At 49.3% G+C, this 13,439-nt stretch overlaps 1 protein-coding gene across 3 annotated transcripts in view; it reads right to left on the reverse strand.

Moving 5' to 3' along the window:
• NHSL3 (NHS like 3) overlaps positions 1-13,439 on the reverse strand; it is a 57,430-nt gene that overhangs the window by 14,041 nt on the left and 29,950 nt on the right. The window contains exon 1 of one of the 3 annotated variants that reach the window (XM_082233074.1): positions 4,783-5,068. The exons of the other annotated variants lie outside the window; for them this stretch is intronic. Coding sequence (XP_082089200.1) covers positions 4,783-4,840 — 58 coding nt within the window. The 5' untranslated portion in view covers positions 4,841-5,068. Of the gene's footprint in view, positions 1-4,782; positions 5,069-13,439 lie in introns of those variants that run through there. 3 annotated transcript variants of the gene reach the window in all.

The following is a 13,439-nucleotide window of genomic DNA, read 5'->3' on the forward strand; positions in this document are numbered from 1 at the left end:
ACCTCATCCCAAGCCATCCAAATCAGGTCCAATTCAATTAATTTACCCAGTTAATTTCCCCACCAGATCTTGCTACAAATCTACTCAACAGTCCCTATCTATCGCTCCCTAGATAAATTTATTTGACTTTTTGAGGAACAATTATCCCACTGAGTAACCCAGATCATGCATACGCATTCAATTTCTCCCCAAGTTCATTACCCACAAAAACCACTTGGGCCATTCAGAAAAAGATTTGTGGCCCATCTCCTCACCCCTGCCGTAGCCCACACCCGGCAATATCCCAGAAGGGAAGTCCTTCCCAGCTCGCACCCCCAATATCCTTTCATATTTGGGATGCTGAAGACTGAACCTCTAAACATGGCAGCAATTATGTGCCTCTCAAGCACTAAGCATCAATCAGAAACAAACACAAAGCTAGCATTTAGGCTACTTAACATTCCTCTGCGTCTTGATGATGAGAGGTTCAACCTTAACGCAGAAAGTTCATTCCAAGCCCACAGGAAAGAGACTGCTTCATTGCTGGAGAGCCTGAAGTCATCAGGAGAGACAACAAGCAGAAAAGTGCCTGCCGGATATGAGCTACCAGGATCTGCCCCTTGGCTAAGGACTCAGTGGACTGGGCTATGGAATGGGAGCAGGGAACTCCACACACCAACCCCTAAAAGACTACCAACATCACAAGATTTCAACAGGAGCTAAGAAAAGCTTTGAGCACCTGTGGCCCTTCGGGAGTTGCTCCCACCATCCCTGCCCACTGGTCATGTCAGAGGATGGAGTCCAACAACATCTGGAGGGCCACAGCTTCATCATCGCTGACACACAGAAAACCCAGACAAAATAAAGAATGGGAGAATCTCCCTGCCTACACAAGGCCCCCAGCCCCATGCCGAGATGAGAGAGAAGTGAACCTTTTTTCTCCAAGGTCACCTTGATCCCTGCAGGCCTGGAGATGCTGACTCTGCACTGGATTTGGTTCTGCCACTCACCCTCCCCCCCCCAGCTCCATCTTTGTTCTCTGTGTTAAGAGCAAGATCAATACTGATGGAGCCTCTTTACTAAAGTATTGCTCATACATCCATTCTCTTCCCTGGGCAAATGCAAAGCAAAGCAAATAAAGCAGGTTCTCCGCACCAACCTCTCTCTGGAAAGCAAAAGGAACCTGTCTAAGGTGCCTGACCCATGGAGAACCACACAGCTGGGGAACAGAATGGGGAGGGGCTCTGAGGTCAAAAGGATACCAGAGACAGGATGCCAAACAGCAACCAGGAACTGCACAGGACTTGATCTCATCATCTAAACTGAGACTTAGCAGTACTGTAGTGTTCTGAGAGAACGGGAAGAACCAGAGATCTGTTCAAGAAAATCGGAAATATGAAAGGAACATTTCGTACAAAGATTACCATAACAAAGGACAAAAGTGGTAAAGATCTAACTGAAGCAGAAGACATCAAGAAGAGGTGGCAAGAATACACAGAGGAATTATACCAGAAAGATATGGATGTCTCGTACACCCCAGGTAGTGTGGTTGCTGACCTTGAGCCAGACATCCTGGAGAGTGAAGTCAAATGGGCCTTAGAAAGCACTGCAAATAACAAGGCCAGTGGAAGTGATGGTATTCCAGCTGAACTGTTTAAAATTTTAAAAGATGATGCTGTTAAGGTGCTACACTCAATATGCCAGCAAGTTTGGAAAACTCAGCAGTGGCCAGAGGATTGGAGAAGATCAGTCTACATTCCAATCCCAAAGAAAGGCAGTGCCAAAGAATGCTCCAACTACCGCACAATTTCACTCATTTCACATGCTAGCAAGGTTATGCTTAAAATTCTACAAGGAAGGCTCAAGCAGTATGTGGACCGAGAACTCCCAGAAGTGCAAGCTGGATTTAGAAGAGGCAGAGGAACCAGAGACCAAATTGCAAACATGCGCTGGATTATGGAGAAAGCTAGAGAGTTCCAGAAAGACATCTACTTCTGCTTCATTGACTATGCAAAAGCCTTTGACTGTGTTGACCACAGCAAACTATGGCAAGTTCTTAAAGAAATGGGAGTGCCTGATCACCTCATCTGTCTCCTGCGAAATCTCTATGTGGGACAAGAAGCTACAGTTAGAACTGGATATGGAACAACTGATTGGTTCCAAATTGGGAAAGGAGTACGGCAAGGCTGTATATTGTCTCCCTGCTTATTTAACTTATATGCAGAATTCATCATGCGAAAGGCTGGGCTGGATGAATCCCAAGCCGGAATTAAGATTGCCGGAAGAAATATCAACAACCTCAGATATGCAGATGACACAACCTTGATGGCAGAAAGTGAAGAGGAATTAAAGAACCTTTTAATGAGGGTGAAAGAGGAGAGCGCAAAATATGGTCTGAAGCTCAACATCAAAAAAACGAAGATCATGGCCACTGGGCCCATCACCTCCTGGCAAATAGATGGGGAAGAAATGGAGGCAGTGAGAGATTTTACTTTCTTGGGCTCCATGATCAGTGCAGATGGTGACAGCAGTCACGAAATTAAAAGACGCCTGCTCCTTGGGAGAAAGGCGATGGCAAACCAAGACAACATCTTAAAAAGCAGAGACATCACCTTGCCAACAAAGGTCCGTATAGTAAAAGCCATGGTTTTCCCAGTAGTGATGTATGGAAGTGAGAGCTGGACCATAAAGAAGGCTGATCGCCGAAGAATTGATGCTTTTGAATTATGGTGCTGGAGGAGACTCTTGAGAGTCCCATGGACTGCAAGAAGATCAAACCTCTCCATTCTGAAGGAAATCAGCCCTGAGTGCTCACTGGAAGGACAGATCGTGAAGTTGAGGCTCCAATACTTTGGCCACCTCATGAGAAGAGAGGACTCCCTGGAAAAGACCCTGATGTTGGGAAAGATGGAGGGCACAAGGAGAAGGGGACGACAGAGAATGAGATGGTTGGATGGTGTTCTTGAAGCTACTAGCATGAGTTTGATCAAACTGCGGGAGGCAGTGGAGGACAGAAGTGCCTGGCGTGCTCTGGTCCATGGGGTCACGAAGAGTCGGACACGACTAAACGACTAAACAACAACAACAGTGTTCTGAGAGCAGATATGGGCAGCAGGTGAATCAGGATCTGCCCATCAAAGAACATAAAAGCATGCAAAGGTCTAAGATGTGCCTAAACCTCCTTATTCGGTGAAGCCCGTAGAAGCTGGGGTTGTTCCAAGGCTGTTATGATTGCTGTGGGATGCTTCACCAAAAATGGTTTCAGTTTCAAGAGAGGCATGGGTGTAGCCCCCCTCCACACAAGCAAAAGGCCTGTCCTCCCAACAAAAATCCTGGCTATGCCCATGAAGAGAGGCACTCCTCACTTCTAAGTAATGCTCTTAGTTCGCAAAAGTCCCTCCAATCTTTTGTTAAATGTTGCCTCACCTTACAATGAGAAGAACTTCTGAACCCAGGTCAACTGGATTCCTGCAACTTTCTCCCACAAGTAGAATACTTGGTGCTTTAAAATGTTTGATCTTCTCCAACCTGGTGCCCCTCCAGCTGTTTTGAACTATAACTCATGCTGGCTGGGGCTAATGGGAGTTGTAGTCTCAAAAACCCGCGAAGCAGTAATTGGGGTGGGGAAGATGAACATAAATTATCTCTGTGTCTCTTCAGACAGCCACGTATTTAATGTACGGCCAGCATTATGATAAAGAAAAGCCACGTGGAACTGGGAGACCACACTAGGTTACACCTGCACTAACCACTGGGCTTGGCTGCTTCTCAAAGTGCACCTTGAGATGCTTCAGGAACGCTGCGTTGACCTTGCAATTTCTACCCCTCGGCCAGCGAGAGGGAAAAAAGAGCAAAGGGAGGGGAGTTCCCGCCGCCGCCGCCACACGCGCAACTGTTCAGTTCCTGCCGAATCAGATTTAACTCATCCTCCTCTCTTGCTTCCAGCATCCAAAGAGGAGAAAAACAAAATCTGAGTGGAGAAAGGTGGGGGGAGAGAGGCAGGAGGCTGCAGAATCGCTGCAGAGATGGGCAAACAAGCCCTGCTTCCTAAAAGCTTAGATGCTGCTGGGTTCAACAAGGCGAGGAAGGCAGCTGAGAACAACCAGGGATGGGGGGGGGGGGACACCTCTACCCTGTTGGAAAAGAACACAGGAGAGACACGCTGGGTGGGGTGGGGGATGCTGTTTCCAGTCACCCCCCCTTCCTCCATCACCACGCAGATTCCCCACCGCTGGCTGGGGCAGACCCAGGCAGCGGATCCCAAGGACGCCGTGCAGAGGGGCCTCGGGTGGCACATACCTCCCGCCGGCCCCCTCCCCGAAGCTCCATAGACACAAGCCCCCTTTGCAAAGCCAACCCCGGGCCGAACATCCCGATGGTCACAAAGGGCAAGCTCCGCCGCCCAGAGTTTCCGGTCTTTCAACTGCACCCCCAAGTCAGCCGCCTCCCCGAGTTTACCCCCCACCCCAAAGTCCCGATTCCAAAGAAGCGCGTGGGGGCTTACTTCCGAGTAGACCCGTAAGGATTGCACTGCAGGGCTGCGATCCTAAGCGCGCGCGCGCGCGCAGCGGATGGTGGTGAGACTTACTCTCGAGTAAATCTACACGCCCTTGCGCGGGGGTGAGGGCCGGGGGCTTAATGGGAAATCCCCGGGCAAGCCCGATCCTGCGCTCGGCTGCAGACCCCGAAGAAGTTCACGAAGACTGAGGAGGGTGGGGGTCTCGGGCTCGCTCGCTCGCTTCCCTCCCCGGTGCCCAGCCCGCCGGCGGGACGCCTCCCTGCCCCGGCCGCGCCCCGGCTCACCCTTCTTCTTGAAGAGCTTCAGCAGCGACGGGAGGTTCCTCCCGAGGAAGACCACCATCCCGACCCCCGGCCCGGCCCGCTCCGGGCGGCTGCTGCAGCTGCTCCGGCGGCGTCCTCTTCCTCTTCAGCCAACCCTCGACGGTGAGGCGAGGCGCCTCTTCGTCCTTTTCTCCTTCAGCATCCCTCGTCGGCCGCCTCCCTCGCCGGGGCGGGACCAGCGCAGCCGCTGCCGCCGCTTCGCCCCGGGAGGGTTTGGGCGCCGAAGGAGAGAGAGCGCCGCTCCTGCTGCTGCTGCCGCCGCCGCCGCCAGGGCCGTCGGGGTCCTCAGAAGGCGGCGCGGGCAACAATGGAGGGGACGGGACTTCTCCGCTTCCCAGCCCCTCCCCCCCCGCAATATCTGGGCGGGAGGAAGGGACGCGGACCCTCCAGGCTTACAGCCGAGTCTTGCAGGCCTAATTCCCTCCTCCCAGGGTACCCCATTCAAAACCGCTTTTGCTTGAGGCTGCGCAAGCACTCGGGAAACCGCTCACCTGTAAAGGCCTGCCTTTTGGAGCATGATAACAAAAAGGCTTTAAGGTTTGGAAATGTAAAAACAATAACAACTAGTGAGTAGCGAACACGTGAACTGTACACAACTTGGGCAGCTTCGCAGGAGCACCCATTCCTCACCTGTTGACTGGAGGTGGGGGGCAAAAGGGCCACAGTAAAGAATGGGGGCATTATCTCAGGCAGCCCCCTTACAGTGGCCTCACTCCAGGCTCCTCAGGAGCCAGCCAGAAAGTGAGGAAGCAGCTGCAAATGTGCACACATGAATCCCGTCTGGGAGCCTTAGGAAGACCAGCTTAGAAATTTAGGCTTTCTGCCTTGCATGCAGAAGGTCCCAGAGTCAATCGCTGGCGTCTCTGGGAGAGATGCCTGCTGGAACCCCTAGAGAGACGCTGCCAGTCAGTGTAGACCACTGCTCTTCAACAGATGGGTGGGACAGGGCCTTATTCAAGGTGGGTTGCAACAGGAGCACTATGCAAACATATGGTAAAATATTTTTAAAAAACAGGTTCCCAAATGCACATTTGGGTTAAAACCAGGTCTGAAAAGGTTGAAGTCCCCTGACTGCACAACACAGAGCAGGATGGACCAGCGAGCCTGACTCAGTACAGTGGTACCGCAGGTTACATACGCTTCAGGTTACATATGCTTCAGGTTACATACGCTTCAGGTTACAGACTCCGCTAACCCAGAAATAGTACCTCGGGTTAAGAACTTTACTTCAGGTTGAGAACAGAAATCGTGCTCCGGCGCAACAGCAGCAGCAGCAGGAGGAGGCCCCGTTAGCTAAAGTGGTGCTTCAGGTTAAGAACAGTTTCAGGTTAAGAACAGACCTCCAGAACAAATTAAGTACGTAACCAGAGGTACCACTGTATAAGGCAGCTTCCTATGATCCTCTTGCTACAAGTTGGAACTGTTGCGACTCTCTCTCCCGTCCCTTTCCTCTTTGTCATGTGTGAACATTGCATTGTGCCTGGACTCCATTGTACTAACACTCGTCCCCCACACCCATAGCAAGGAGCAGCTTCCCCACACAGGAGAGGCCCTCATCCCCATGTGCAACTGAGGGCGTGCAGAGTAAAATTCCCCCACAGACAGATTTCAGGCACTAGGGAAGAGCCAGAAGTTCCAAATGCAGAAATGTGTGCCATCAATGCAGTCTCCTTTCTCTGCAGCAGTTTTCTCCAGCTGGGGATGCTTTATCTTGTAGGGTTTCCTGCACCCGGCCTGCTTCTCCCAGACTCTGTTTCTTAAACTCCGCTCAGCCTCAGCTCTTCCTCTTACTTTCATTGCAGAGCAAATTAAGTCTTTTCATTGCCAGCTGTCAGGGTCTTCTTTTCACCCTTCTGGAGAACCTCACCCCCCCACCCCACAGCTGAATATTCATCAGGCCACTTAGAAAGAGAGGAGACCCCGGCAGGTCAGGCCCACGCCATCTGGCAGGCGGCAAGGCACTCAGACAAGGGGCGCTCCAAGCATGCAGGGCTGGGAGAGAGAAGAGGTGCTGCTGGCTCATTCTCCAGCAGCAACAGCCATTGTCATCTGGCACCTGGGTGACCAAATGGGGAGCTAAGACAGGGATGGGGGGAAAGGATGGAGAGGGACCCTACACAAGCCAACAAAGTGATCCATTAGAAATGCCTGCCCCTGTGCCATGCTTTGGACTACATCTCCCATCAGCCCCTGCTGAGGCTGATGGGAGTTATAGTCCAAAACATATGGAGAGCACTGAGTTGGGGGTGGGAGGCAGGGGCAGTAAGGTGTATGACCTGGGGGGCAGCTGGGGGCGAGGACCTATCAGTGCTCCCCCCCCCCAACTGAACCGAACCCAACCCTGAGGAGCCATCTAGGTGGAATTACAGACATTCCTCACCTCAGCCTTGCCTTCTCTCTGTCTACTTGCGACTGTAACTTCCTTCAGGCAGGAGCTTTTTACTTAGGTTTGTATTGCTCCAAAAAAACCGTAACCTGATGGCATCACAAAACAACCACCTCGGACACCAGCCAAGCTAATCATCTATTTAAGGTGGCTGTGTCCAGCCCAGGGCTTCTGAGACAGATACAGAGACTCCTGCATTCTTTCTGGGCCTTCCCCTTCTCCCTCATCATTACCCATGAATCTCTGGGTCTCCATCTTGAGATTTCTCCTTACAGTGTAGCTCAAGGAAATGCAACCAGGACTGGGACTCTGCTAGGCAAAGGCCACCTTCCACTGGGGAACCTCAGGCTTGGAGTGGTGAATGATTTGGCCCTCTGGGCCTCTTTGTCCAGCTGTTGGGACTCCCCTCAAGGCTGCACCCTTCCCCAGTCCTGCTCCGTGCCCTCAAGTGTTTTTGCCTAGTCAGGATGTGTGCTTGCCTTTTCTTTGCAGCAGGGGATGGGTTGTATGGGCAGAGCCACTCAATGCACATGGCTCCCCACCCCCAACTTTAGCTTCCCCGCTCACAGAGTGTCAATTCCCAGCACCCCAAACAAACTACAGTTCCCTGAATTCTTTGGGGGAAAGTCATGCACTTTAAATGTGTGTTGGACATGCTGTAAATGTATGGTGTGGCTCTGTAATGCAGCCTTACTGTACAAAGTTAATAGCCACATCCAATGCAACCCAGTCAAATGGGTGGGGTATAAATGTTGTTGTTGTTGTACTTCTTTATCAGCCTATGTGAAATTATTAAAGGGCAAAAAAACAAAATTTAGAAAATAAAAACCCTATAGCAACCCAGGTCCAGGCAGTCTCTGTTTACCTGCTGAGCAGGGCTGGGTCTCTGAGCCCAAGTCCAGGGCTCTTTAGCCCAGCCCCTGCTGCCTCAAAAAAACCACCAAGAGAAGGTGGCACGAGCATAGCAGAACTGGCACTGGTTGCTATCACAGCACGTTCATGGTTTTTTTTGTTCTCTCCCCCCCCCCCCATATATTCCTTTTCTGCATCAGAACAGTGCTCATTCACAAGTAAATGTGTTTAGCCTCAAGGCAGAGAATCAAACTCCATTTCATTCCTGTAGTCACTGGGCCTCACTTGGTTCTGCCTCAATCAAGCACATATGCCATATACAAATTCCCTTAATATACCTAAGTATAAAAAAGCAATTTCATTCACTCATTTTATTGTTTCATCCTCCAAAATCTTAGATTTGCCAGAGTTCCCTTCAAGGGCAGATGCCGTCTTTGTAACGGTTTGGAGATTCAAACAGTCTCTCATCCACTGTAGATTTTTATCAAGAGGTTAGAGAACTCATAACTTATCCTCTTACCAGGCGGCGGCTCCCTTTGTTACAGACCCTACTGAGCATCTTCCTTAAGGGGACTTAATAAATCTATCCCAGAACAGCGAGCAATAAGTCAGAATGCTGTCCTACCTCTCAGACTTGCTAGCTTGCCAGTGTTAATAATTAGTAATGGGCTCCATGGAGGCTGTGATTTTGTAGTTGCACTTTGTTTATGGGTCAACAGAGCATAACAAAAACACTCTGTTTTGATTGACTGACTGACTGACTGATTACTCCTGTTGTACTGTGCTTCAAAAGTGTAACTGCACATGCTCAGAGCATTTCTTTTCTTTTTTAAAAAATCAGGCTTGTTAAGTTGCTTTTTTGTTTGTTTGTTGCTCTAACATGTCAGGAACGTAGAAGCAGTTGCAAAGCAGGGAATGGCAGTGGGGAGGATCTGAAATGTGGTGCTTCACAATGAAAGTAATGCACATGGCTACCTAGAGTCCAGGGCATAAGATGATCAAGCCACACCACCATTGAGGCAGAAATAAACATTCATATGCCATTAGCAAAAGGGGTGGGAGAGAATATTTCCAAAGAAAGAAAGAAAGAAAGAAAGAAAGAAAGAAAGAAAGAAAGAAAGAAAGAGAAAAGTGCTTCCTGGTGCTCTGGACAATGCAGCTCTTAAGCTGACTCTGAAGAAGTAGGGCAGCTTTTGCCAACTTGGTGCTTGCCCTCCAGATGTTTTGGACAATTTCCAGCCAGAATGCCTGGGGTGATGGTCTATTTCAGTACAAAACACCTGTAGGGCAAAGGATGCAGAAAACCATAATAGTCTTTAACATGCCACGTGCCCCTTTGACTCTTAGCCTTGTGTAATTAGGAGCTTCTTGGCTTCTGAAGCATCATCACCCGCCCCACCCTGCACCAAACTGCAGTTCCCAAGATTCTTTGGGGGAAGCTGCAGCGGTTGAACTGAATTAAAACAGAAGCATCTGAAGTGCAGGTAACTGTTGCACACCTGCCTTGCTCTTCTCCCAAGGAGCAAAATGGTTTCACTGCGACCCGCTCCCCTCACTCACCCCAAGCTCCTTGTCTCTTGTGATTCTCTCCCAGAGTGATTGGGCATTAGAATATCAAAAGAAAGAGGCTAAACGGGGAGAGAAGCCCTCAAAGGCTTTCCAGAAATAGCTGCTGATTTCCTGCTGAATTTGACTTTCATTTGCAGCCTCTTGTTCTGCCAGCAACATGCCCAGACAGAGCCAGTGGCTCATCTCAAATCAGACTTGCTCATCGGTCCTGAACCTCTGGCATAAATGAGGCACCTTTAGATTGTGGTACTGTGTGATGCTGGGGCAGCACCGAAAAGACTGTGAACCAGGATGTCCCTGGTTCAAATGATGAGTCATTGAACTCCTTAAGGGTGTCTACACAGGCCTTCTCGTCTAAAACTGAACTGGTTTCCCCCTCTGTTCTTCAGTATAAGGTATACAGGGAAGCCTTTGCCAGCCTGGTGCCCTCCAGAGGTTTGGGACTACAATTCCCATCAGCCCCAGCTGCAGCACTTGGTTGACAAAGGCTGATTTAACCCTTTCACAACAAAGATGCCAAGGAGGACAAGACACAGCCCTTGGCCTAAGTTCAGAAACCCTCTGCAAACACAGTCCTTCCCCCTGCAGTCCTCTGGATGTGGTGGAGAGAAAAGAGGGTGGCCTCCCCATCAGCATGTAGCCTCCCCCTTGGCAGATTATCCCCTTGAGAAAGTAGCTCTTGAGAGACAAAGGGTTGCCCAACCCAGCCTACAGTGACACCACTTTGCATCCACAGACAATCATAATCAACAAGGCCTTTCAGGCCACACCACTGAAGTTACAGCCCCAGCAGTACTAGACACCCTTGCAAAGACTGAGAGAATGGATGTGGAACACTTTGTGTCCTGCGTTCTGGGGGAGAGGGAGCAATACAGAAAAGCAAGTGCACTTTGGACTATTGATGATATGGCACAGCCACACTAGGGGTTGCACTATAAAACATCCTCACTGTGAACTTTCAGGCATCTCTTGGGAGGCCTTTTTATGCTAACAGGCCTATTTAATCGTTTACATTTTTAAAAAATGAGCCAGCCATTTCTGGATGTCCATGAGTTCTAGTGTTATTAGACAGGGAGGAAAACATTCCTCTGCTCACTTTCTCCGTGTCACCTCTTACTCACCTTTTCTCTAAAGAGAAACTGAACTAAACTAAACAAAATCCCAAACATGCAATGTTGTGGTTGTCATGTAACAAGACATGCAAGTGTGATCCAGCCAGCTGTTTGACGTTGCCAACTGGTGTCCCAAAGTCAACATTGTCCTACAGAACAAGCTCACACACATGCAACCACCATTCCAGTGGAAAATCCCACTGCATTCAGTAAAATTCACTGTCAGGGTAGGGACATGTGTGACCCACCCCTATAATTCAGAGTTCCCGATCACTTTCTTTCTTGCACCAATAATATATTTCTTGTCAGCCCTCCCACCTCATTTTCTCTGCTCTTACTTCAGTTATAGTTTATTAATTCCTGTCCATTCTGTACCCTGCATGATGATCAACACTATGAAGCCCTTGTCCAGAGGGTTTTGCACAGGCCATGAAGTGGCAAGATCACCCCTCATACACATGCTTCTCCTCTGCAAATGAAAGTGGATGTTCAAGTGAAGGTCTTTAGTTCCAATAAGCACTGGCATAAATAATTTTTTTGCACATGCTTCTTTCTTACATTCCCATTTGCTGAAGTGTGTGTCACTGAAATGAAGAATAATGTGCATGTTGCCGCCTGAACTCTGTAATCCCAGCTCCGTCACTCTCCCCAAACACATTCCAATTTTCATACATCACAAAACTCAGGCCCGGCTTGGAGCAGCAGCAGGAGATTCCCGGGGCCAAATTCGTCATGTGTGAGGAAAGCAGCAAGAATGAGGAGGAAACGGCCAGCAGGAGACAACTGAGCATAGATGAGATCATAGCTATGGACTTCCGCACATGCCAAAAAGTGCTCTAGAAAATGATTTATGAATAATGGCATCAAGAGGTCCAGGGTTGGTTTTGAGGCATGGATGTCCCTGCATTGCAAAGAAAGGGGAATGGTTCTCTGAGGTTCCCACATGACACCCAAAATGCTACAATTGCCACAAACATCCTGAAGACGCAAAGTTCAGATGACCTCTGTAGACGGCTTCAGCGCCCACGGAAGCCAAGCAGGTTGCACCATGGAATATAATAATTATATCCACTTTGATCTCGGTTTCTCCTCCTGCTTTGTGCCCAGCCTCTTTCCTTATACCACAACAGTAATTTTCCCCACCTTTCTTTCTCCCAGAAGTAATCCAATGAGCTGTCCATCCAGGTACCTGCACAGCCTTCATATCTGTTGGCATTCACTTTGCATACTTATTTTAATCACTTTCTGTTTCATAATATATACAAACCTCCTGTTTGTACTACAACCCCCCCCCCCCCGTTGACTACAATGAATGGCTTCTTTCAAGCCTAATTTCAGCCAGAGAGGGGGAGGCTGTGGGCACCACCAGGAAACATACTCACGGGCACTGCACTGGCACTTCGCGACTGCAAAGAGAGCCAGAGAATGGGGTGGTTTTCTTGTTGTGCCACAATGCACAAGGGCAGCACATCTCCCCGCCCTGTAGAGTTCAGGCAGAATGTGCTTTTGGGCCTTGGCTAAAGGAGAGCTGGGCACTATAGCATTAGCACCTGCATGGCAGCCTGCCATATCATCACCCCCTGCTCCTCCCTGGGTCAGCCCATCTGCCTCCCTGCCTTCCCCTCCATTCTTAGAAAAGCTACCAAACAGGTTTATGTCTAAACGCAGACTTCCCAGGCTGAACAGGAAGAGCCGGAGAGACAGCAAAAGGCAGGAGGTTGCCTGCCTGCCTGCCTGCCCGCCTGCCTTCATGATGGGAGGCCACTTGAGAAGGCAGGCTAGGCCGCAGAAGGGTGGCATCCAAGGAGAAGGAAGCCCAGGAGCAACACAGCATGTGGAACTCTTCCTGCTGCAGGAACTGAGGCTGTTCATGCAGCAGCCCAGGGCCAGATGATATTTCCTAGGCAGATGGGAAGCAGAGGTCACCATCTGAGAGGGAAAAGATGTCCCAGTCCCTTCTCGGTCTTCCCATGCCACACAAGCTCAATTTCAGGCAGGACAAGTGATCTCCTTTCCCTACCAGGGAGTCACAGAATCATAGAAATTAAATAAACAATAATACTGGCGGGGGGTATGCTTTTTGTCTATTATTATGGTATGCATTTTTGTGTTTCTCTATTGTAAACCGCCCTGTAATCCTCAGATGAACGGCGGTATAGAAATTTAATAATGGAACTGTTGAGTTGGAAGAGACCCAAAGGGTTATTGAGTGCAATCCTCTCCAGTGTAGGATTCACAGCTAAATCACACTCTGCTGTGGGATTTCCGTGGGCAGTGTATCGTGTTCACAGCAAAACTCAAAGAAACGCTCTTGTGCAGCCTTCCTCAACCGGAGGCTTTCCAGGTGTTTTGGACTACAATTCCCATCAGTCCCTGCATGGTACTGCTGGACAGATGGGAACTGGAGGTCACCAGTTTGGTTGCTCTTGGATATATTCAGGATTAAACTGCAACAAAAAAATAATATATTTTGAATATATAATGAATATATTCATTCATATATATATATATACACACACACACACACACACACACACACACACACACACCGTATTTTTCACTCTATAAGACGCACCAGACCACAAGACTAGTTTTTGGAGGAGGAAAACAAGAAAAAAAATATTCTGAATCTCAGAAGCCAGAACAGCAAGAGGGATCGCTGCGCAGTGAAAGCAGCAATCCCTCTTGCTGTTCTGGCT

Source organism: Podarcis vaucheri (genome assembly GCF_965113315.1).
Source record: "Podarcis vaucheri genome assembly, chromosome: 7".
Taxonomy (NCBI): domain Eukaryota; kingdom Metazoa; phylum Chordata; class Lepidosauria; order Squamata; family Lacertidae; genus Podarcis; species Podarcis vaucheri.